Source organism: Podarcis muralis, chromosome 6, assembly GCF_964188315.1.
Source record: "Podarcis muralis chromosome 6, rPodMur119.hap1.1, whole genome shotgun sequence".
In the NCBI taxonomy this organism is placed as follows: Eukaryota; Metazoa; Chordata; class Lepidosauria; order Squamata; family Lacertidae; genus Podarcis; species Podarcis muralis.
In genome coordinates this window covers 54,312,178-54,338,809 of record NC_135660.1, presented here as the reverse complement: position 1 = coordinate 54,338,809, position 26,632 = coordinate 54,312,178, and the positions used below count along the sequence as shown (strand labels likewise).

The window sequence follows — 26,632 nt, the reverse complement described above, 5'->3', positions numbered from 1 at the left end:
TAAAGATGGCACCCATGCCTCCACCTTGGCTGTCCAACATTCTGACAACTGAGACATTAGACCATCTCTCAACCCATTCGTATGTGTGTTTATTCAAAAGTTAAGCCCCAATGACTCCAATGAGTTGGACTCCCAAGTAAGCAAAGCCATACATGTATACTCAAAAGTGTTCCCTCAAGATCAATGGGTAGAACATTGGAACCATAGTCTCACTGGGCATCTCTCGAGATGTCAGTTTGAGAGTTCCATTCACTGCACCTTGAGTATTAAGCCATCAACCAACAAAACACCATTTTTAAAGAACACTCTCACACTACTTGGGTAGAGCCAAAAATGCTCTCCACCTTCGGGACCCAAGTGCAGCTGGATTACAGGAGGCACACTCAGTGATTCAACTTTAGATCTTTTTTGTTGACAGGGCTACTGGGGGCAAGGCTTATGTGCATCACCCAAGTCCCCATTCACGCATTCTCTGAACATGAGAAGATGTAATGCCTGAATGGTTCTTCTATCCATTAAACATTTTTGTATCTAATAATTGCCTTCTGTTGCAGTTAAATACCATTGAGTTGCTTCAAAAATGCCAAGGGACCAATTTAGAAGCATGCAAAATAAGTGCTGGCCACATTCATGCTAACACAGTTTGCCACTGCCATAGAAACCCCCTTCAATGGCAGTCTAATATGAAGAAAGAGTGGACAGGAAAAGGAATGCAGTGTATGCCCAAAGAGGAATGATAACCATTTCCCAACAGTTGTTCTCATGCTCGAATGGAGGGTGGCTAAATAAATCTCTGAAGCCAACAACCTTCATCATTTGGGAATTCATTTTAACAATTGACTTTTATTGTTTTCAATAAGGCAAAAAGATGCATACAAAGAAACTGAATGTATGCCCATGTTGATTATTGAACTTTCCCAGGAGGAAAAAGCTTCAGGTTCCTTTGGGAAGAAGGGCAACGTATAAGTTGGATAAATAATAATAATGATTCAAGGAATAGTTCTGTGGTGGCTTAAGGAACAAGTCCTTCCAGTAGGACCGCTGTGGTTACTGTGGGCTGTGCTAATATTCATATACACTATGAAGAGGAACCTCACATGGGCAAAATGATTCTGCTCTCCATATGGCCCTCTCTTGTTGCATCAGCTTCTCCAAGGATACTAACGGCCAGCCATTCCCCTATACTGAAGTGGGAACCAGTCCACCAGTGATGCACAGTTTCAAAAAGTGCCACTGCTGCTAAAAGTACAATTAAATACTTATGACACCATCCCTCGTGTTGGCCTCAGAACAGAATCAGTAATACAACCTCCAGCTCTGAGCTCACTGGCTTGGCAGTGACTTCTGATATTACGTGAAACACCTCCTGCCAGAAGGATTGGACCCAAGGGCACCTGCACCAGATGTGGGAGAACAACTCTCCCTTTTAAAAATAGGTTTGGATCAGATGCTTGGACACTCTTTCTACAATGTCTGCCGATAGTTTCTAAAGCCACTAGAGAAATATAACCTAGCACAGAGACAAAGCACACATATAATAAGGCAGCGTGACTAAGAAGGCTCACACAAAGGTCTTCTTAATAGGAAGGAACACTTAACATGGGACACACACACACACCCTGAAATGTTGGACCCTGCTCATGTAGGACTTTGCTAAAAGGGGACCCACTACCCACCCAGATCACACTGTCATATACAGTGAAGTTTTGCTGGCTGCTGGCCTGCCTTCTTATCTAGAAACTACAATGCGATACTTATATTTAGTATCACTAGCACTGCCTTACCGTGTAATCAATACTGAACTTGCAGAAATGCCAAGTCATACAAGACTGTCCCTTTTCAAGGATACCTCAGCTTCAGAGGTGAACTGGAGTACATCCTCATTATACTCTACAGCAGGGGCAGGCAACCTAAGGCCTGGGGGCCAGATGCAGCCCAATTGCCCTCTCAATCCAGCCCGTAGACGGTCCGGGAATCGGTGTGTTTTTACATGAGTAGAACGTGTCCTTTTATTTAAAATGCATCTCTGGGTTATTTGTGGGGCCTACCTGGTGTCTTTACAGGAGTAGAATGTGTGCTTTTATTTAAAATGCATCTCTGGGTTATTTGTGGGGCATAGGAATTCATTCATATATTTTTTTCAAAATATAGTCTGGCCTACCACATGGTCTGAGGGACGGTGGACCGGCCCACGGCTGAAAAAGGTTGCTGACCCCTGCTCTACAGAATACCACAGCTTTGCAACAACTACCTACTACAATTTCCTTTACTTAAGGGAGCGAATACGATGTGGGTGTTCACGTACCTCCCCCCACCTGCCAACTGAATACTCTTAACCTTCGAGATCAGCCTCTACTGCGAAATCTCAATTTACTGCTGCAATCTCGACACCGTTTCCTGGAAGCAAGCCCCACTGAACTGACTTACTTCTGTGTAGAAACATATAGGTCTGAACTTTTAAGGGACATGGGAGTTTAGGTGGGGTTTATTTCCAGGGAAACACGCTTCAATTCACTGTGTACTGTCCGTTAATTTCAATAGTTGATTGGTACACCCTCTAAATCTGTTTGGACCTATAAAGGTTTACCACCCAGAAAGAGAACACAAACTTCCATGTCCTCCCAGGATAATAACTATGCCCATGTCTATATTTAACTTAGGATGCTGTAACTTAGTCTAGGGCAAGACAGTGGGAGCCAAATGGAGCACCTCCAAGCCTCTCTTTTGAGCTTCAGGACCTTTGTCCTGGTTTCTGGATCTGAACCTATTCAAGTGCTTTTGGCCTGGCTGGAATGTGTAACTGAACTGTGATAATGCCTCTTGTTTGCCTGATTGGAGAAGGGGGAAATGGGTGTGCCAATGTCTGGCTTTTGCATTGCTGGAATGCAGCCTACTGTACAAAGGTAAGAGTCACATACAGTGCCAGATTTATGTCTAAGCTAAACAACTATAGCTTAGGGCCCCACTCTCTTGGGGGCCCCCAAAAAAATTAAAGGGGAAAAAACTGGATGTACATTTCCAAAATATAAGATAAAAAACAAATAAAACCTACATACAGCAACAGTGTTTTGTGTTGTGTATGGACCTATTAGGTCCATAAATTACCATACAGTGGTACCTTGGGTTAAGTACTTAATTCGTTCCGGAGGTCCGTACTTAACCTGAAACTGCTCTTAACCTGAAGCACCACTTTAGCTAATGGGGCCTCCTGCTGCCGCCGTGCCGCTGAAGCACAATTTCTGTTCTTATCCTGAAGCAAAGTTCTTAACCTGAAGCACTATTTCTGGCTTAGTGGAGTTTGTAACCTGAAGCGTATGTAACCTGAAGCATATGTAACCCGAGGTACCACTGTATAGCATATATTCAACACAAAAAACAGCAACAATCTGTTGTTGACAAAGGACAGCTGGACATATAAAGGGCCCCATTACCTTCAGTAGCTTAGGGCCTCATCAAACCTAAATCCGGCCCTGGTCACATATGTTGGTCCTCTCACTTTTGCCTCTGACCCTGCTCACTAATGACATTTGGCCCCATGAGGGAATGCTTCCCTCAGGTTGAAAAAGGGCCCCACCCACCACTCATGCCAATTTAGCAGACCAAAATTCAGAATATCATTTTTTGTTTATTTATGTGCAAGTTGCTTCAGAACACCGTGAGAAAAAGAAGGAATGAGAGGTGCAGAAAACAACCATTTGCAATCACTCTGAGGAACTGTCGCCATAGCCAAGGAAGACGGGAGTCACCCACCTCAGTTTTAGCCTTTTATTCTTGTGTCCAAGCATGGTGGTTGTTGTTCCAAAAAGCAATCAATATTCCCATAGCACAGAGTTTAGTTTATAAATATATGCTTTTGAGATTTAAAATACTTATTTCAGGGCGGGGGAAAGAGAGTTTTGAGAACTTCTGCTGAAATGTTAAGCTCTTCATCAGAGCACTTGGGCGAATACATCATTCCCTCCCTGTCAAAGACTGGAAGATTAAATAGATTTTCATGGCCTGCCATGCAGAGACCCCATATTGTGCTGAGCATTGTGGTATCACTAGGGGGTTAGAGGGATGGAGCTTGAGACAGTTGCCCTTGAGACACAAAAACAAAGATATAATATCTTGACTGGACAGATGGAGGGTTGGAATCTGAGCTCTTATTACACACTGCCATCTGGAATACATTTAGCACAAAATGACCCGATTATTACACACATGCGCACCACCTATCAGAATTAGAGGTCATCTTTTATGGGCCAGCAATCAAACCTAACAGTAAAATACGTCTGAGCAAAGGGGGACTCAGATATTCGCTTTAAGGCAGCTACAGATTCGAAGTTGCTGAAGGTGATGGCCTGAGATTTAAAAAGCTAAAAATTAAAAAGCACAAGAGCACACGTCCCGGCAGGAGGCAGAAATGCCAAGGAAACAGTGCGTGGAACAAGAACATTTCCAACATAGTAGTGGCAAAACAGCATTCCAGTAAAATAATGCAAATTTTCTGTTATTCGTAAACAGCTTGTGGTTTCAATTGCTGTGAAAGATCACTTCACACGTGGCAATTTTACTGGTAGGAAAATCATCCTGTGGTCAAGCATTGGTTTGTACTTCTGCACAGTTACTCAGTATTTCACGAGAACGACAGCTTTCGAGTCATCAGCCACTTCATTTCTTTTTATGTTCCAAACTGTCGCTCGAGAATCTAGCAGAAGTGTATCAGTGGGCATGTAGAGCTTTACATAACTGCCTACAAACCACCATCTAGTAAGGGTGCTTTTAAAAATATCCTTCTGGAAACCCAGTACAGTGGTACCTCGGGTTACATACGCTTCAGGTTACAGACTCCGCTAACCCAGAAATAGTACCTCAGGTTAAGAACTTTGCTTCAGGATGAGAACAGAAATCGGGCTCTGGCAGTGTGGCAGCAGCAGGAGGCCCCATTAGCTAAAGTGGTGCTTCAGGTTAAGAACAGTTTCAGGTTAAGAACAGACCTCCGGAATGAATTAAGTACGTAACCAGAGGTGCCACTGTATTGCTCAGATTTGTGATTGACAGACTAGGATAAGTAGGGAACTGACCCATCCCAAATTGGCCCTCTTCCTCCAGGACTCACTTGGGATTTCTTTACCACAATAGATCATTGCCAACTGGCAACAGAGATAATGCATCTGACCAGAGTGGCTGGCACTAAAATAAATAAATCTGGGAACTGATGCAAACAAGAGGGCACCATGTTCAAAACCTGCACTAGTCTAAAGAGAGGTGAATTTATCAACTTAGATTTATTGAGACACACAAAAAGCATCACGACCCATAAATCAGAAGTTGAGACTATGGTAGATGCAAAAATATTGTACTTGTTGCCTATCCCTGCACCTTCCTTTCTCCATCTAAAGGTGAAGCTTAGGAGGTGCCAGAACTAACCATTGGCACAAACTGCACAGCCACAGAAATTAGCCAATTCTTGACCATTTATTCTAGATTCTCTGTAAACAGTCGCGCTCTAACACTGGCAGTGAAAAGGCACTTCTTTTTCCTACATGCTTGGAAGTCAACACTGAAACATGATCCAGGAGATGATGGTCCCTGGAGACTCATGAGCAGATGGTATACTAGAAGATGGTATATTTGAGTTGCACAAAGGCAAAGACTCGCTACCACGTTGCAGAAGCGATAGGCTCGGCAGATTGCATTGCTAGAAAGATGTCCTGTTTTCTGCAACTTTCAAATGGGTTTTCTAACATCTGCCGTGCTGCTTCTTTGTTAGCAAGGCTGCTGCAGCAAACAGTAGCAAGGCTGTTCTGCTTAACATAAATACCTTTAAATCTCAGAGATTTGCAGCAACATGCATGCAACAATATTATTTTAAAGCATATACAGTAGCAGTTGCTAGCCATTTGAAGGAGCCCTTGAAGGAGACTATGCTCATATACTGTATAATCTGTAATGAGCTAAGGTTTTTAGCAAATCGTGTTGTGTGGAGTGGGTGAGGAGACATAGTGGGCCAGTTTGGGTATGGATGCGGAAATAGGTGTAAAAACAACCAAGAGTCTTGTGGCACCCTTAAAAAAATTATTCTAGCATAAAGTTTTGTGGACTACAGTCCACTTCATTCATCTGTGCACACACACACATGCACACACACATATGTGCATATGCAGAGGAACTGTAAACATTTATGTTAAAAAGGAAATTAAACAAAGAAAACTACAGATGATGATAACTGCATTCTCAACTGGCCATTCACAAAAATAACACAGACATCCTGGTACTAACTAACTGAGAGCCAGTGTGGTGTAGCGGTTAAGAGTGGTAGACTCATAATCTGGTGAACCGGGTTCGCGTCTCCGCTCCTCCACATGCAGCTGCTGGGTGACCTTGGGCCAGTCACACTTCTCTGAAGTCTCTCAGCCCCACTCACCTCACAGAGTGTTTGTTGTGGGGGAGGAAGGGAAAGGAGAATGTTAGCCGCTTTGAGACTCCTTAGGATAGTGATAAAGCAGGATATCAAATCCAAACCCTTCTTCTCTTCTTAACAGGCCAGTTCACATGTGCAGTGTGATAAAAACACACTGTACCTGTATAAACCCACAAGTGACAGCACTGAAACTCTTGATAATTGTAATTTACCTGTTTAAACACTGCAGACTCACTGTGTGAAAATTACTTAGATCAAGGATGGTCACCTTAAGGTCACATTGGGAAAAACTGGGAATGGTAGAGCGATGGAGGAAAGCTGTGATGTTACTGTGATGATGATTGTTTATATATCTAGACAGACAGACAGACAGACAGACAGATAGATATCTCACACTAGAAGATAAGCATATTAATGAACCTCTGATGGTGGTATGGGGGATCATATCATACTACTGCCAGAGTAGATGTTGTTAGCCGCCCTGAGCCTGGCTTCGGCTGGGGAGGGCGGGATATAAATAAAATTTATTATTATTATTATTATTAGATATGGGGACAGAGTTGGCATCTGGGTCTATCACAAGCTCTGGCCCCTGTATCTGTATCCCTATTGTGTGGCCTTTTATTGCTGGTGAATGGTTGTTTTAGGTTGCTGCAATGTCTGAATATTGTTGTTTTTTGTGAATGAGCACTGTTAATAAGGACATTATCACTATCTGTAGTTTTCTGCATTTCGTTTGTTTCTGATCCTACTGCTTACAACTGAACACCCCCCTCCACCATCTATTTATGCACCTGCAACTCAGGAGAACCCTTTATGCATCTGATCAAATGGACTGCCTGTGGCTCACATCAGCTTATGCTATAATACATTTCTTAGTCTTCAAGGTGCTCTTCAATCATTTTTGCTGCAAGGGATTAACATGGTTACTGTCTAGAAATTAAGGTTGTAATAAGCGTATTTGGGCTGCTGATGGTACCTTGGTAATGCACCATTCCCTAATTTTATTAATTCAGTAAAGGACACGCTATTTTAGCAGCTTTCTGGAAAATGGGAGTAAGTGAACCTGCCCTGAGGCAAGCTTTGCAGAAACTTCACAAAGAAATAAACACTTTTTGGATAGTGTGGCTTCTTCTCAGTTTGCTAACTCTGCTGTGAGTCAACAATAAGCAGGCTCAAAAAAATAATAATTAGGTGGAACAAGACAACCTAGCCATAGCCAAAACAAACAACCCAATAGCCTGGGCTCTCACAGCCTGGCTGTTTAGTAATCCAACTGTAAGAAACATGATTCTAAAGGGTAATCAGCCCTCTGATCTGCAGAACACAACAAAAGCTATGGTTCTGAATGTACTCTTAACTTGCTGCCAAGTATGATTTTAAAAAGGTCTAAGCATTGAGCCAATTCACACCCATTTTCCCACTCATGAACAAATGGCACTTCTTCCTACCTACTGCCAAACTCTATCATTCCCCAAGATAGTTCACTCTAATTCAGGGCAAATGCCACTCTAGCTAGAAGTGCCCTCCTGAGACAACAGCCTAACATTCACGACTGCTTTGTGCCTGGATCCCAACTAACAAACAGAACTGAATTAGAACATTCAATATATGCCCTATTTCCAACCCACTCCAAAAAAATAAAATAAAAATAGACTACCACATAGTGACTAGACATAGCCACTTCCGACCATTTAGTAGCCCATAGGACAAGGCCATGTCTGTCTGTAACACTGGGAACCACTGAACGGTTGGAACTGTCCCAATGGCAATTGGTGGTAAATCATATATCTGCAAGTGATTTATCGCCCTACCTTGTTGCAGTCAGCTCAGCAGACTCCAGAACAGTGTTGTGTCCATCTGAGATAACAGTGGTTAGTGGCTCTTTGGATGAGTACACATCAGGCACCAATTTGATGGCATCGTCAGGAACAGAAGAACTGTGTGAAGTAAGACAAGGGAAAATAGTAAGACCACCCTTCTGACCACGCTATCAACTATACCTTTTGGGCAATTAGAGCTAGCAACAATTCCAAAATAGGAAACCTTCCCAGGCTTATCTACCATTACTCGCTTCCCTCACAAACTTCTTATAAGTTTTGAGTCTCCAAGTCATCTAAAAACTCCTGGTTGAGACAGGTCCTGAGCATGACAATCCACACCAGTGGGGAGGCACTGGAGAGATGTCGTTCAGGTCCACAACAGACCATGCTCACCAGAATCATTTCACATTAGTGTTTTGATGTCTTCTGATGTTGCAGATATAACTGTGAGCTTTCCTAAGTCAAGGGAACGACAACCTGAGCTTTGGTTAACTGCAGGAAAATGAAAAACTGTTGCTGAGTTGCTCAATCCTCTAATTAGGAGAGTATGATGGAAGTGAGGGGAGAGGGAAACAGATAAAAAAAGGCCAGGCTATGAAAGCCTGTAACAGCAAAGGAACCACGGGAAAATGTAAAGCTTGAAAACACAGATTCCCCACCTCCTAATATCCTCACAACTGACATTGAGGTAGGCCAGCTAGCCCAAGGAACACAAAAAGTAAAAGCAGCCATTTTGGCCCAGTTTCCCAAATATCACAAAATATTGTAAAAGCTTTCAAGGTCTTCAGAATATTCCACCAGGCTAGTTGCTAAACAGAGCAATCATGGTGGCAGGCAGGGAAGGAGGGAGGAAGCAGAAGAAATGTTGACTGATATTTAAGCCACAGAAACTGCATCCAACATCCAGTCATAGCTTTAAGATGGAATGTGGAAGTAGTAGCAGACATTCAAATAAGCTCCTTCAGGGCTACTGGGAACAAAACCTATAAAAATAGCTGGATTTTCGAAATGGGGATTTGGTCATTGTTATACTTCTTGTTCTAAGCCAGGCCTCAGTGCAACTTCATATCTTAAACATCAGCCAACCTTTTTCTTCCTCTTCCTGCTCTCTCATCATGCTGTTAACCACCTAGCGCAGGGGTCTGCAACCTTTAAGACAAAAAGAGCCACTTGGACCCGTTTTCGAAGGAAAAAAAAAAGGGAGCCGCAATAACTTTTTTGTCACTTTTTTATTATTTCTTTGTTTGACCCCTGAGAATTACTCCTCCTCATAGAAATAAACGTTAAATTAACAAGTTACCTTTTTGTGTGTGTGTGTTCTTCACTCCCCTTCAAAACAGTGACCAGCGTACATGCCGCCTTTCGATGCAGTGCCCAGCGTACATGCCCCTTACAATGTAGCGGGCGGGCGGGAAGGTGACGTCGGGACGGTGCGTGACTAACGCATGCACCATCCTCATGCAACGTCACAGCCAGTACAGCGCCCGCCACAGTGGGGAGTGTCGGGGCGCACAATGCTCCTCCTCCCCTCACTAGTATCTGCCCCGGAGCCGCGGCAAAGGTGTAAAAGAGCCACATGCGGCTCCGGAGCCGCGGGTTGCAGACCCCTGACCTAGCGCAATGAACAGTTTTCAAGAACTACAAAGCTTTCAGAATATTGTGTGATATTTTGGTTGGCCTAATAAAGAAATTGCCCCAATGAATGTGGATTTTGGCCCAAGGAGCAGATCTCTTGGAAGGGACTTGAACCTGCATCTTCCCACTCTTAGGTTCAACCCTCTTGACACCACACTAGCTCTCTTTGAGGACTAGTAATAGCCATTTGGGAGTAAGAAAATGTGTAATCTTCATGTTATGCATGAAATTTCACATCCTTTGGGAATTTTACCTTCTTAGGAGTCACTTCTGGCAACTTCCTAATACATAAAACAGAAGATACTCAACTTATCTAAACCCTGACACTGAAAATACCGAGCAGCTGGCTTAAAACTCATGAACAAAGTGACAAAAACCCTGGTGTGTTTCAAGTCCAAAAATTAACAGAAATTTCCTCACATGGATGTAATTGAGAAATCTATCAGATCTGACATTTGTTTAAAATATTTGGATCCCCTCCATTGAAAGAAACAATATGCCTAACTGAAAACTGCTTTGACAAACAGCTCCATGAACTCTCACGCAGATGTGAAATGTACTGAGCAAACAGAGTTTTCAAAACAAAGCAATCTCTAAGGTAACTTTTGAGGAGAGGGAGAGGGAAAGGGCCATCACTGCATAGAAGGGTCTCTGCTTGGCATGCAGAAGGTTCCAGATTCAATCCTCAGATAAGGCTGTGAATGCCCCCTGTCTAAAACCTGGACAGCTGCTGTGGCTGCCAGTCAGTGTAAATGACACTGGATAAACCAATAGTCTGGCTCAATATAAGGCAGCTTCCTTAGTGCCCAGAAGTGGTGAATAAGAACATCCATTCCTATCTACTATATAAATTGTGGGGAACGCTTGGAAAGAAAAACCGACTTCCAATTGTGCTCAAGACCATGTGCCTACTTAGGGGAAATGCTTCACAGCTTAACAACCAGCTGCTTGACAACAGCTGCAACACACACATTGTAAATGCATTCAGAAGATCAGCGGGCTCAGCCTGCAACCAGCTCATCAGCGGAGTAACGCTTTGATCAGCAACAACACACACCCTGCTTACCAGTTTGCAGGTATCTGGGTCATGCCTGCTGAGATTGCACATACAAACCAATTTGATGGTACATGTTCAGCAGGTGAGGGGAGTGAATAAATAAGAATAATAAATATGGAAGCTCATCAGAAGGTTAAATCTGTACTGTAAGCAAAGTTATTTGCTAACAAGCTACTTCCTAGGAATCTTTTAAAGGCAGAAGTGGCCTTACTAAATTTGCCAGTTCCCTTGGGTAGACCATGTGTTCTATCCAGTGGCAGGCATACTCAGAGTAGACCCACTGAAAACAATGAATTTCAGTGAGTCTGCTCTGTGTATGACTGTACTGGATATCACTTTACTCTGTGTAGTACTCTCATAAATAACAAAAGGCAGGTATTCCTAAATTTGGAGGTGCAGTTGTTTATTTGAGACTCATATTAATCCCCCAAACACCATAAAGATAATTTTTGTGCCTAGAAGTTGCCTTTATGGTGTTTAAAGAATTAATTTGAGGTTCAATATTTATTTTATTCCTAAATCTAAATAAAATATTTATTCCAACCAGTTTTCAGTCAAGAAACAAATGCTCAAGAAACTCTGTCATTCTATGTAACCAAACTACTCTAGATCATAAGCACAAGATTGAAGTGCTGATTAAATAACAGGATAAGTGAAACATAACTTGCCTTCAGTTACTGAAGGCAAATATATGTTTAAATGGAGCACTTTGAGTATATTGACTTTCTATTTTTCATGAAACAATTTCAAAGAACAAGTGTATTTTCCCCATTCCCTATCCTGAAATCACTACCCTTCAAGTAATCAATAGATCCTTCTTTTTTTTTACTGAAATAAGCTTGAGTGCCTATGTTGTAAGGGAAAATAAATGTGAGGTGCTCTCAAAGCCTTAAGCGAAATGTGCTGAGGCAGGATAGCTCTAGCTTCTGATAACTACCAAATAAGAGATTACTGAAAATCCAAAGCTTTCAAGAAAAAAACTACCGAGCTCAGCAATGTAGCCTTTTTAAAGTATTTGACATTTTGTTTCAGAAATGACAGTGTTATCCAACTGAGAGAGTTCAGATGATCATATCTCCGTTAATAAACCAAGTTACAAACAAGCCTCTTGCTCACCCCTTCACAGGAGCTGGAAAACAAACCAGGATGTATTCCATTAACAATAGTTTCCCACTTGGTCTGAACCAGTAAACAGCTTCAGACCAAGCCATGTTATTAACCCAACTTCAAAGCATGGTGTCTTGGGTTTAGGCAAAATGGGAAGCATTTTAACTATACTTAATGGAAGTTTGTTTGATCACTTGCCCAAAGGGTGAAGCAAAGGGACCCCTTAAACAGCATGATGTAACTAGTGGAGCACTTCTACAGCCATCAAAATGGTTGCTTCTTTTCTTTTTACCAGCTTTGTTGGTTTAGACAGCAGCCTGACATCCACACTAGACACGAGTGAAACCCTTTTACATCATATCTCCCTGCCAGTAAAAGCTTCACATGCTGTAAAGTTGCACCCAAGCTTAGCAGCACTGCTAGAGACAAAGAGCATAGCTGGAAAACAGGTGGCAATCATAGCCAGAAAAGGGCTGCCAGTCTGAATCCATGCAGAAAAATGAGGACTGAACAGTGATATCAAAAGCGTTGTCCATCCCAAGGGAACAAAAGGGGCTTTTCCCCTCAAGGACACAAAAGTTATTGATGTGCCTAGAAACCTGAGGATGTACTATGTATAGCCACCCAAATCATATTCTCTTCCCAACATTTTATTGGCATTTCTAATAACCCTGACTCTAAAGGAGAGAGAGAGAGAGAATGTCACTCTAGAGAACTTCTTAAATGAAACAACACAGCTCACCACTCTCCCTATAAGTAAACACAACATATTCAGTCAGGACTGAAGCAGGCAAAAGAAAAATCAGACATCTGCAGATGAAAATATAAGTTTACAGCAACCCTATGGAATCTTGGCAAGAAGGGAAGATCTTTTGCCAGGTGATGAGATTAGTCAGAAGTAAAGAACTCCACCCTTGTGGTCCCCACATTCCTTGTACACACCTTAAATTGTAAAGAACTTAATCATTCAATCTCAAGTTATTACAGTAAAAACCAGGGAGAAGGGGTTCCCAAGTCTTCACTAAATATAAGAGAGAAGAACAGTTTATGGAATGGCCTATATGCACTGCAACTTAGTCCATCCAAACCAGTCAGCCTGTGCATTTGCTGAGTGAAAAAACAATGTGTTGATTTTTTTATAGGGTAGGCAACAAAGCCTAAAGTTGCAACTAGCCCAGAGTAGTCCAACAGAAGCCATCAGGAAGCCATAATGAAGAAATGCTGCCTAACACAACGGGAAGGGGGAAGAATCAAACATATGCTCCATATGTGCACAGCTCTCTTTCTGCTTTGTGCTTGCATTTGTCCAAAAATGGTTGCAAATGTATTCCGGTAGAACAACTTTGCCTTTTAATACTTTGCCTTCATAACAGGCAAAGATTCAGCCCTGACTCTCCATGACAGCAAAAGGTTTCAGCTGGTTCCTTTCTCTCTCCCTGCTCTTGGGTAAGATTCAAAACATGGATGGGGGCGGGTTAGGAAGTCAGCAATACAAGCCAACGCACTGAAACTGTATTCCGCAAGTCAAGCTAGGATTTGACATAATTATGAGCAACAGGAAGAGCCAAAAAAAGCATAATCAAGTGTAATCATAATGCAGGCAGGACCATCCACCATCAATCACTGCCAGTACAGTACAGTAGCTACAATCCCCACTTTGACCATAAGGGACTAAGTTCAAAACGCCGCTCAGCCTCACCAAGAGCACTGGGTGCTACTGCTGCAGACAACCTGCTCTGAGACCAACTTGCCTCATAGGGTTGGTTTTAAGGATAAAATAAGATGCACATATACTAGAACTGGCCTTGGACTTAGATGCACATTGAATATAAATCTGATCACCCACATAATTCAAACCCATGAGTGTCACAAGCAGAGAGCAGGTGCAGCCCAGTGCTTGCAACAGAACAGGCCTAGGAGGCTCAAACCACTTTAACATCAATGGGGAAAAAAAGTTAGAACGAAGAAGATTTATGTTTTCTTTCTCTTCTGTATTCCCCACATACACAAACGGTACAGATAGTGCAAGACAAGACTCTGTGTGAAAGCAGCTCTACCGCCAGTTTAATCAGAAGCTGATCCTACTGAGTTTATACAGGACTTATTTCCAAGTAGGCGACACTGACATCATTGTGGCAAAATTCCAAGTAATGCTCCAATCCAAGGTACACTGATACGAAAGGAACCAGTGAGTTCAATAGGATATAATCCTAAATAAATCTATATAGGATTGCCACCCAAGGCAGAAATCCTATACACTTACCAGAAGGTAAATCTCACTGAACTCATTGGAAGCACCTTGGAGGAAGCACACTGTGCTTTCCCTGTGGGATGAAAACATTTTTCTTTGGTTTAAAATAACACAAAAGGAACACCTATCTTCAGTTGTTGCTGTTTTGCACTGTCTCAAAAACTATTTTTGTGGTATGTTTGTAAATCACCTTGAGAAACATGTAAAAGGAGTTTATAAACTAATACATAATAATAGTGGGTTTAGGATCTGGACTGTCAGTCTTATCATAAATGATATGGAATTTTATTAAGCTTAAATGCAAGGATTTTGGGTTAAGTTCATAGATCACAACTTTGGATAAGATCCTATACTGTATATATATATATAATAGCTTCATTGTGACCCACAAATTACTACCAAACCTCCCAGAAAATTATGAGCATGGGTCACAATGAGTTAAGCTGAACCCATCTGCCCTTTTATTAAAACAATAAACGTCAATCCCGATAATTGTCAGGCATGTCTGTTCAGTAACAAAAGCACTTGCTCTTCCTTGTGTTGTGACTACTCCGGGTTTTTTAAGCTTCCAATTTACAGCTCATAAAATCAGAAGCCAGAAGTTTCCCTGCGTAACAGGACCAACCAACCCACTATGTCTCCATGGAACTGGTAAACATATCCTGTGAGTCAGAGAAATTCAGGCACATTTCACAGCAATGTGCACAAACGTCTTCAACTGCCAGGATGTAAAGATTATGTATTCCTCTTTAATTTGTGCTGCGTGTCTGAGCGATTCAAGAAGGCACCTAAACTGTAAGAGTTATTATTTGGTACAATTAGCGGGAGAGGGGGGGCGTGTTATCAGTAAACTACTTTTTAGAAGGGCACTTTTTGATATAGTTATCTAAGAACCTCCCACTTCCCCAATGTCATTTACTGGCAAGATCTGTAAAGCCAAACAATTACACCACTTACCAGAGCTATTGGGGCGGGCGGCATCTATTGGACTCGTCACCAGCTTTAAGACAAAAACAAAACTCCAGAACTTCTCACCATCTACTGCAGAGCTAATTCCATGTCAGAAAGCGTTCGCTTCTTAGTCATTATAAAACATCCCAGCTTTCCAGTCAGAAACAAGGCACGCTCTGAAGTGGAATCCAGCAGAACTGAACGCTGATCTCACACACGAGGGAGTCAGCCTAGCAAAGTATCTCCAAACTCCTGCGTTCCGAGCTGCAGATCCCCCTCTGAACGGAAAGCTGCTGGGAAATTGAACCACACAAAAGGCCAGTGGCTATTAAAAAAAAACAAAAACCCACTGGAGGAGCCCAGTTTAAGAAGCTCCTCCCCCGATTCTCCCAAAGGAGAAGGGAGTATCTCCAGCGAACAGGCGGTGGTCCGAAGGCATCCGAGGCTGTCCCTGGAATGTCGGCACGCCTTTGACGCCCGCGCGCCCCAGTCAGTGCGTCTTCCTGAACTGTTCGGAAAGATCCCGAAGGAGATCCAAGTGCTGCTGGATCCCTAAGAGTTTGGAGTTCACACTGGCTCCCCCCTCCTCCTCGCAAAAGCAGCGTGTGGATGTGCCAGGGAAAAGCAAACACGTGGGTTTCTCCCTCTTTCTCCACCCCGCCCCTCCTCTCTCCCTCTCTCCAGCGCCTACAGGAGTTGCTTTCCAGGACTTATTGAGTCATGACGAGCAGATCGCTGTTTTGAATTTTCGGCGGCGGCGGAGAAGCACTTTCCCCACGTACAGACGAGAGTTGCTCCCTCGACAGATTATACCAAATGACGCCATTCCAACCCGGGGCGGGCGGGGGAGTTGACCTCTTAGGCGTTCTCTTTGGAGGAGGAGAGGGGAAACACCACCATTTGCGCCCGCCCCCGCAGTTATGATTAGAACTGCTCTGGTTAACAGCTGGTGGTGAGGAGCTGAGAGAGACGCGGGAGGGGAGGGAGGGGAAGGAGCAGCGTCCCTTGATTGCGGCTGACAATGGAGTCCCCGGTTGGTGGCGGCGAGTTTCCCAGTCTGGCTGCCTCCTCGCCCTGCAAAACTCCTGACCTGCCACACGCTGGGAAAGGGCCTTTTTGCTAGTTGCACAAGTGGGCGCTGCGCCTCGCCAGCATATGAATTCGGTCCTCTTTCCTGCTCCGCAAGGATTTTAGGGTAGGTTTGGGTTATTAATAATAGCCTTAACTCTGTGCATCTGTACTCCAAAGGAAGCCCCACGGACTTCAGGGAGGCTTACTCTGAAGTAAGGGGGCCTGCTAAGGATTGAGGCCTAACACAGCTGCTCCCCTGGAATTCAGAAGGGTTGGGAAGCAGTGACACTTAAAATATGACATCTTTCCATTCACTACTACTGGGGAAAAAGTACCTGTGGACATATGAGGATGGGGATGGGCCAGGGTTTGTTGCATATATTTAGGTGCTAGGTGAAAACATTTCACTTCAACCAGGCCTTAGGCTAATTAACATTGGATGTCCTTTCAAATGTGTTTGTGGGAGGGAGGTTTTTGGTTTTGTTTTGTTTGATTACGCATTTTCTGTTCTTGTTTGGTATTTTTATGTTGTGAACCGCTCTGTGATCTTCAGATGAAGGGCGGTATACAGATTTAATAACTAATACAAATAATATAGGTTGACTAATAGTAGTTCAGACTAAGTGTAGCAGAAGTTGATTTGTATACTTCAACAGGACACATACAGACAAACACGCACACACTTTGGTTTGTATGTACGTATGTCACTATCATTAGGGAAAGCAAACTTGTGGGGTAGAGCGGGCAGAGAGTTAGACTTCCATTGTAGAGGCCTGGGTTCAAATCCTCATTCAGGCCTAAAACTCGCTAGAAGACCTTGGGCCAGACATCTTCATTCATTCAAACTTGCCTCTCAAAACCATTGTGAGAATAAAATGAGGGCAGTTCCTGAGGATGTACCCCTTTCTTCTTATAGAGTTTACACAAACATAGTGGAATTGAAACAGTCAAAGAGAGAGTAAAATAGTACAAATGCTCTGTCTAGGGTGGATATGAGAGCTTGGTCTTGTATTCCTAGGGTATTCTGGAGCAATCCCCATCCCCAATCCAGAAAATCAAAAAGAAAAGATTGGATGGATCACCTTTCTTTTGCTATATGTTGCCTTGTCTCTAGCTCTTAAAAAAATCAACACTGGCTCTGGTATGACAAGAAACAGAACTCCTAACAAAGCAAAGCTGTTACTGCTGCTGGTGGAAACTATGATTCCCTCACTTCCTCTAAGATCAATAAGCACTAGGAGCTGGAAAGAAGAGCAAAGTGAATACTTTTGTTTTATGCCAGGTTTCTTTTGATATGTTAGAGCAGGGATGGGGAACTTGGGTCCCTGCATGTGTTGCTGGCCTGTCCCCAAAAACCTATGGAAAGCCACAGTTCACCTCTGCTCTGGAGGAAACAACCTGACTGTGTTTTGTACTTGATTGCTATACAGTCAGATGTCCTGTGACAAAAAAGAGTCATCTGTACTAAAACACCTTCTAGAACTAGCCCTACCATACAGCAGGCAGAAGCACCATCGGGTATGGTAGATGAAGGCACGAACAGATGTTTAATAGTGTAGCAAAACTTTTCTTTTCAAGTGTTAGGCCTAGATAACACATGCAATCTTAATATACTAGTTAGCCGGCACCTGAAAGACAGAAAAATAAGAGGATACACTTTACAGAAGCAACTTACTTTGGCAAAAGGCTTAACCGATAAGTGAGTGATCTGCTGGATTACAGAGAACACTTTGTTGGCATGAGAGAAAAGTAGCTCTTAATGGTTAGCTACATAGAAAGCGAAGTTAGCTAACAGTGTTTCCAGTCCCTTGAGGAAGATAATAGCTCTGTCAAAAAGAAAAGATCTGAATTGTCAATGCATTGCATTGTTTGTATTATAGTCTGCGATGATGACTCCTCTTCACTAGGCATTTTCCTCTATAAAACACCCTTGTGTATTGAAGGACTTTTAAGCTTCCATATCCCAATGTGCCTTTATGCTGTGATTCTTGATCTTTGGGTATAAGGGGCACTCTGCACTTGATTTCTACTTTACAGCATGTTATGGTGTCTGTACTGATATGTTAAGCTTTCTGGGGCAGGGTGGGAGCTTCATTCTGTAGGAATTCAAAGTTGACCAAGGAAGAGCCACAGCTCACTGCTAGAACTCATACTTTGCATGTAGAAATCCCAGGTTCAACCCCAGCTTGTGCAGGTAGGCATTGGAAAAGCCTCTGCCTGTAACCGTTGACAGTCAGCATAGATAATCCTGAGCTAATACTGACTAAGGACCTCTGACTCAGTAGAACACAGCTTCTCATGCTCCCAGGATCACCCCTATGATTCTAGGGTGGCTTGCAGGCATCCCCTTTGAGTAGCAGTATCTGAGAAGTTATTGTCAAGCCCTCAGTTGCTATGATACATACGTTCATTTTTCTGCCCTCCGTGAAGTCAAACCAGTTTTGTAAGTTTCTATAGCACTTCAAGTACTGCACAGCACATGAAAAAAGCCCAAATTATCTTCCAGCAAGAGAACTAAATAGGCACTTAAATGAGTACTTTGCGGATAGTTCCTGTGACATGACTTATCTATCAAAGTGGGCTCTAGTCCTTGAAATTTATGCCCTAATATATTTATTAATCTTTAAGGGACTAAAGGACTCTGTTTTTAAGATGTTACTGGTGCCCAGAGTTTCACCACCTGGTCTGCAGGTTGGCAGGCAGATGTTTGCAGCTTGGAGGAAAGGAGGAGAGTCATGGTCCACTGTGTGTACAGTCAAACATGGCATGGGCATAGTAGAGGCTATATAAGCCTGCACCTCCACAGTTTCCAGCACCCACTTTACCCGCCCTGGTTCGTAGTATGGACTTTTGCCAACCAATTTTGGGCTCACTCGCACATTGGTCTCTGTAAGCACGTTTTTTCCACCTACTCCATACTGCGGTCATACCAGCTTGGTTTGTAATTGTTAAGTAACTTCAGTCACTTTGGCATTTGTGTGGGAATTTGGGCTTGGTAATGGGAAATAGGGGCTGGGTGAACACTCTTCGGCACCCTTTGGGTGATGGGTGATCCCAAAGCCTGCCGCTCTGGCACCTTTGGGGCCAACCTATAGCATCTGCTTTGGGGGCCCAAGCTGAGGGGACAGGAACGCCTCCCCTCTCATCTCTAGAGGGATATCTTGCTGCCCCTCCCCTTTGAAAGGGTGGGCACCCTAGCATACTACAGGCCAGGGCTACCAAGGTATTTCCCTCACTGTTTTGGTTTCTCTTGCTGCTGTTAAGCATTACAGTGGCCTGCAGTGGTTAAAAGGTAAAGGACCCATGACAGTTAAGTCTAGTCGCAAACGACGCTGGGGTTGCGGCCCTCATCTCGCTTTACTGGCTGAGGGAGCCGACGTTTGTCCACAGACAATTTTTCCGGGTCATGTGGCCAGCATGACTAAGCTGCTTCTGGTGAAACCAGAGCAGTGCATGGAAACGCCATTTACCTTCCCGCCAGAGCGGTACCTATTTATCTACTTGCACTTTGACATGCAGTGGTTAGACTATGTCTATTGTTTATTGAACATTCATTATGTTTAAATGCCAGTTACACAGCAAAGAGCATTCATTCTGATTTGCTTGTGGGGTGTTTGTGTATCTTCCTGTTATTCATTTACCCCATCACTTTCCAAGTGACAAAAAGTCTGCTGCTTGTTTGTTTTTAAGTGCATTTGTTGCACTAGAGTGACAGCTCACTTTAATCTGATTTAATTGCGCAAACCCAAATTTTTGCTACGTGCTTGAATCCCTGCTGCAGCATAGTGGCAGTCTGGAGGGGCACCCCTAGATTTTCATGAACTACCCTTTTCACTTTGTACTGGGTTCTTGAGGAAATATTAATTTCTTTTTTTGATACTATACTATTTAGCCTCATTCCTCAACTTAGCAGCTATGGGTGTCTTTTTGTAAGCCAACAAAATGACTCAAATAGTGCTATCTTATGCATGATTAACCAGAAATAAATTCCAGTGAGTTACAAGGACTTAATATTCAACTGTAGCTCCAATTTTAGCTGAGTATATATGTCAATTTTCCGATACAATTTCTGAAAACTGAAGTGGAGCCTTATATTTAAAACCACTTCCTGCTCATGAATTTAAAACTCCTGGGAGTCATTTGTGGTGACTGAAAATTAGAGCCATGCACATATCAGGAGCCGTGGTCTTGAGGGTTCTTAAGAGCTTTCCCTTTCTGTTCCAATTTGCATCAGTGTGATTCTGGGGTTTTGAATCCCTGAGACATATAAACCCCGTACAAACCTAAGCAATGAAATGTTCCATGAAGCCACCAAAAATCGACTGAGTGCTATGAAATCATGACATTTTGCATAGTTTCCAGCTGAAAACAAAAACTGGCTCAAGACAACTTGAAAGACAGCCAGAACTAGAAGAAAGGATTTGTCAACGTCATCCCCCACACAAAAAAAAAAAAAAATAAAAAAAAATCAGTAATCAATCTGCCTTTTTCTTGGGCTTGGTGACAAAATCCAATAAGTGTTTTTTTGCATTCCATTCAAATATTGTCAATTGTTTATAACATACTAATATTTCAAAACAATAAAACTCCTAATATGTCCCTTTATCGGCTCTTCACAGGGTATGGGATAATGACCTCCTGGTACAGGCTAGCATTTGGCTTTGATTTAGGCTAAAGAACAGGGCTTGGGAACCTACAACCCTTCAAAAGTTATTGGACTGAAAGTTGCATCAGCTCCAGCCAGCAAGACCAATGGTAAGGGAAGGTGTTAACCATAGTCCGGCAACTTCTGGAGAGCCACAGGTTCCTCATCCCTGCTAGAGAAGCATTTGGTCCTGTGTGTGAAAGCTCTCTTCCTCTCCATTTGTAAATATACTGCATTTCACCCTCACCTTTAGTTTTCTCCTCCTGCTTTCACATTTGCGCCTGCAGTGAAGATTCCACCAAAGAGCCACATAGTATCGTGAAACCTTTGCATAGCCACCCAAACCAAGCAGATGGCAGGGGCCATTAGAACACAGCTAATGCAAATCTTAACTCCTGGATTTGGTGTAGAGCAGGCATAGGCAGATTCGGCCCTCCAGATGTTTTTGGCCTACAACTCCCATGATCCCTAGCTAGCAGGACCAGTGGTCAGGGATGATGGGAATTGTAGTCCCAAAACATCTGGAGGGCCGAGTTTGCCTATGCCTTGTGTGGAGACTACAGCCATCCCTGAAGGCAATGATGGGCTATTGGGCCCTGCTAAGGTGTGATATCCAGCACCCATGGCTAGAATTAGCCTGCTTCTACATTACTGCTTGCTTGTTAACCATTTTGCATCCAGAAATTTCAAGCTGCACTTCCTGGATGAGTGACCACCTGGGAACCATGTGTATCTTGAGTTCTGTGAGGGAAGAAAGGCCGGGATATGAAAGCAAGGAAATAAATATTTCTGTTGAGCCCTTGCTCTGTGCTTTGTTTGACCAGCTGCTGTTGCTGACAAGCCTTCTTGCATTTCTTCCTAACTTGCTTCTGGCATACATTCTAGGTTCACGTCAACTCCCTGGGAAACAGTCCTACCCCACCCCCATTTTGATTTCTGTCTTCCCTAGACTTTGAAAGACTGGTTTCCTGCCTTTTCTTTTCTTTTCTTTTTTGCCTAGACAGGCAACCATGCTTCATTCGTTTTGCTTCAGCTTCTTTACTTGTTAAGATCTCTGGCTTGGATTAAAGTGTGTCCATCCTGGTCCTATCATATTCCCAACTAGTCGTTCCTGACCCAAGTTCCTCATATAGGTCCATCACACTGGAAGCTGGTGGAGGGCTATCCACTAGTTCCAAGCACTCTTTTTATAAATTAGCTCAAACTTTTGCCTGTAAATATGCCTAAATAAAACTTGTAGTCAACAGACAATCTGCCTTTCATTGTGAGGCTAACCCACTTGTTAGAAAGTTTCCTTTGAGAAGCTAGGGCAGCTTTTCTCTGCATGCTGCAGAAGCTATTATTAGCTGTGGTATTTCTAGAAGGAAGGGAGTGCCTAACAGACCTATCACTGCAGTGAATTTCAAAAACTTCATCTAATCACAAAAGTGCCCTGAACTTGAAAAGTATTTTACTGATAAAGGCCATCACTGATCTATAAAGGGAACGAATATAACGGAAGTGTGCAAACTCTAGATGTGTTTCTACAAGATGAAGATGTAAAGCAAGCTTATTGCATTATTACAATACCTGTAGCATTGGTGCATCGCCTGCTGCTTTGGGGGCCTCTAGAAGGCCAGGATTCTAATTTAACACACACACCCAAACAACACAGAGATGTGCTTTGAGGTGCTGAATATAGGATTGCAGTCTGAATCGGCCCCATTATATTAAATGGGACCTACTTCTGAGTGGGTCCAATGATTGAGAAAGAGGCCATAGAGGAAAAAGATGGGGGAAAGTCCTGGAAGGTAGTTCACCTAGCAGAAGGAAGAAACTGACCTTAAACCTCTGTGCTATTGTGAGCAGTGGCGTAGCGTGGGTTGTCAGCACCCGGGGCAAGGCAAGTAATTTGCGCCCCCTAACCCGTGGATTTGCGCCCCCTAACCCGTGGATTTGCCCTAACCCCAGATGTTGCGCCCGGTGCGGCCGGCCCCCCCTGCACCCCCCACGCTACGCCACTGATTGTGAGACATCTTCAGGAGAAGAAAAGGCTGAGGAGTAAACCCTACACAAACCCCCCACTTTACTCCCCAAGGTGCACTCCATTGTCTCAAGACAGACAGATGCCAACTTCTGAGTTGACATGTATAGGATTGTACAGTTAGTGTAATAGCTGCATCTTCAGCTGCAACAGTTAAGAGCACTTTCCACGCATACAAGCCTGGGCATATATGGAAAAATTCACAGTAAAATGCTGATAAATTTTCCACGAGGGGGGCTTCTTTTTGGGGTTGGGAATCACAGACTGATGTGGAAATGCAGAGAACTGAACTTAAGACTGAGGAAATGAGAGATTTGCCCGTCAGTACCACAAATCAGGTGCAGCAGAGGATACTGTCAGCTGCCAGCCTGGTCAGAGGCTTCGTTTTGTCCTTCACCTCAGGTGGCAAAATGTCTTGGGCTCACCCTTGGGGGCTACATTTGAGTGTAAAAGGGGTGCATGGAGGGAGGCTGCTTACCCCATTCAATTCCAATCCCTTTTAAAGATTAAAGTTACCCACCCAAAGTTGTTTTTCTTTTCCATCTGTGGGGGGAGAAGACTTGGAGTGCCTGAAGCTCACCTGTATCGCCAGACATGTGAAAAAGCAGCTTGGGCAGGTAAATCTGAACTGGGAAAAATGCCAGAGAGGAAAGAGTTAAGCAGCCACTCCCTGTCTGCCTTATTTCCACTCAGGTACAAATTTGGGTTATTTAAAAAAAAATTTAAAAACCCACTATGGAGGATAGAATGACAGAACACTGAGTAACATAGAAGTTTGAACTTTAAAAAGGTAATTTTCACCTGAATCAGACTAATTACTTGTTTGCATCTCCCTCCCTTCCTCCCTCTCTGGCTTGAGTCATTAGGAACTCTTTGTTCTAGAGGTGTTCCTTCTCCCCTGGACAGGTCCCAAGCTTTGTGAAATACTATGCCAGCAAACAATACTCAGTAGCTGCTCTGTGTTTTAAGCAGGCCTGATGAGTCACACACCAGAAATCTCATGCATGCCCCAAGTGTACTTGCCCAAAGTTTTAAAACAGGCAGATTTTGCCCACACATACCTAAAACTGAACACACTCCCGCTGATGGCTATTGAAACACCACCACCACCAGGTGGAAAACATTGGATCCAAATGACAGAGGGCACAGGATAGCAACAATAAGAAAGAAAAGGAGGGGAATTCCAAGGATGGTCTGTGGCCAACGTTGCAACACAACATTAGGGTGCCTATAATACTTCAGTGAAAGTAACCCTACGAGTGGGCTGTACAGAGCACTATAAAAAGCAGGAGTGGGCAGACTGTTAGCAGCTACAGCTACTCTTCCTCCTGTAATTGTGAATTCCTGTAATAAGCAAGTCTGGGCAAAGACAATTTCCCCTCTTAATTGCCTTGGGAAGTCCTTGATTCTTGAATCTCTGCTTCACATTCTATATCCCTGTCTCTGCAGCATACAAAACGTACATATCCGTAGGCGTGGAGCATTAAAAAAATCTGCAAAAAGCAACAGCTGCTGCCACATGGGACAAATACTCAGACAGAAAAAACAGGTGATAACAAATTCTTGATGCATGTGCAAGCATGAAGCAATGGAGTTATGAATTGCAGCTGCTGCACAAGATACAGCCCAGTTTGCCACAGGTATCCAAGTATGCCACCCATTATTTTAAAATGGATGCACATTCTGCCCTTTATTCTCTCTGAGTGTCTTGAGCAGATACACAAGGGGTTAGCAAACTTTTTCAGCAGGGGGCCGGTCCACTGTCCCTCAGACCTTGTGGGGAGCCAGACTATATTTTTTTTTTGGGGGGATGAACAAATTCCTATGCCCCACAAATAACCCAGAGATGCATTTTAAATAAAAGGATACATTCTACTAATGTAAAAACACCAGGCAGGCCCCACAAATAACCCAGAGGTGCATTTTAAATAAAAGGACACATTCTACTCATGTAAAAATACGCTGATTCCCGGACCATCCATGGCTAGATTTAGAAGGTGATTGGGCTGGATCCGCCCCTGGGCCTTAGTTTGCCTACCCATGAGATACACAAACAAGCTGTACCTTATTCAGAAAGGAAATGTAATGCATCTACCATATAATACAGCAACGAAAAGCAAGGAGCCAAAGAACAATGCACTAGGCATTTTGAGGCAGTTAAAAGCTTCAACCTGCATAATGTTTCCTAATGCATCATTTCTCATGAATCTCAGAATTTCTCCAAAGCCATCAGATATTTCCCTTATGAAATGTCACAGCTTCTCCTCTAAAAAGTAGAAGCACAAAGGGCAATTTGTTTTTGAAGCAGCTATATAGTATATTCCATGTATGTCATACATGCTTACTAGGCAGCTGTTTATTACAAGCCCAACTGGAAAAAGCCACACACACCCCCAAGTATGTGACAACAGCTAAGGCTACTGTTTACACAACCTGCCTCATACTGTTTATATGCTCTGCCAAATGCACCATATTAATACGACATGAACAGTGTTGCAGGTAGGGCAATTCTTAAGTGAGAGGTAGCAAAGCTCACATCCCTCTGGAATGGCTTCTGGACACCCAAAAGGCGAGACATTTCCCACCAGCATATCATCATGCAGAAAGGTTCGCCCTACTAAAATGTTGTATGCCAGCTAGCTGTCAATGGTGCAAGAAGCTCTTCTCCCCCTCCTCTCAAAAGTTTTGTTAACCCATTTGGAAATCACACTATCTAGCCTGGAAACACTTGCCTTAATTCCAGATGTGTAAGAGCTGCTATGCTTACTTGGGTGGGGAGGGAAGGGAGGAGAAGGAAGGCAATGTTGCATTAAAACACGCCCTATTATTAATCTGCATGACCCAATGCTAAATCCTAACACTAAAAAAGAGAGCCAACCTTGCTAAACCCTGCTAAATGTTGACTTAAATTATAAGTACCAGTTACAAACTGTCAGAGCCCCTCCATTTCCTTTAACATTGTTAATTTATCATCACTGGTGCTACAAAGTGGCAGTGAAACCAACATGCTATTTTTGTGTCTGATACGTGCACCTGCAAAGAACAATTCTTTAAACAGAGCAGTACCACCCTCTGAAAGAGTTAGTGCTGTTCACTGTACCTTTCTATTCTGACGCCTTCTCTTGCCTCATCTGAGGTGCCTTTGGCTGCTAGCTCTACAGCGTCCTTCTCAGGTACAGCAAGGAGAGAGTGACAGAGCTCAGGAGAATTGCTGAGGTTATGGAAAAAGGAGGGACACTGTTAGAGGAGAGGACGGCCATCATGTCATAGGCTTGAGAATGATTCATACAAAGCATATCCTAAAATTTGGAGTACATATATTTTTTTAACCTACAAAATACACTTAAGTTAATAATAAAGGTTAATCATTGGTGCAATATACACTTTGGCTATCAGTGGGATTAGATTTTAAAAAAATAAAAATATAGCTCTAGGAATGGAGATTTAAGGACTGTATCCAGTGACTAACTTAAATCAATTAACCCCCCCCCAAAAAAGTACTCCAAGAATGAATAATAGGATGCAACCCTAAAACTTCTTCCTCACTTCTGATCCTCCAAGTTTGGGAGGAGGGGATGGAGAGAAGCACATGGTGTCAATCTGCTGATTTTCTCCCTGGCCTGCAGCTTTTAATGGCCCAGGTGCTCCCTCTGTGGGAGAACC

The 26,632-nt window shown here is 43.2% G+C and overlaps 1 protein-coding gene across 15 annotated transcripts in view; it reads right to left on the bottom strand.

Moving 5' to 3' along the window:
* TACC2 (transforming acidic coiled-coil containing protein 2) overlaps window positions 1-26,632 on the bottom strand; it is a 162,246-nt gene that overhangs the window by 92,933 nt on the left and 42,681 nt on the right. For 10 of the 15 annotated variants that reach the window (XM_077930309.1, XM_077930301.1, XM_077930304.1 and 7 more), the window contains 2 exons: window positions 26,070-26,180; window positions 8,221-8,346 (listed from right to left, as the gene is read on the bottom strand). The exons of 1 other annotated variant lie outside the window; for it this stretch is intronic. In XM_077930309.1, the coding sequence (XP_077786435.1) occupies window positions 8,221-8,346; window positions 26,070-26,180 (237 nt within the window). The remainder of the gene's footprint in view (window positions 1-8,220; window positions 8,347-26,069; window positions 26,181-26,632) is intronic. 4 more of the 15 variants (XM_077930306.1, XM_077930314.1, XM_077930311.1 and 1 more) reach the window with 2 other exon arrangements.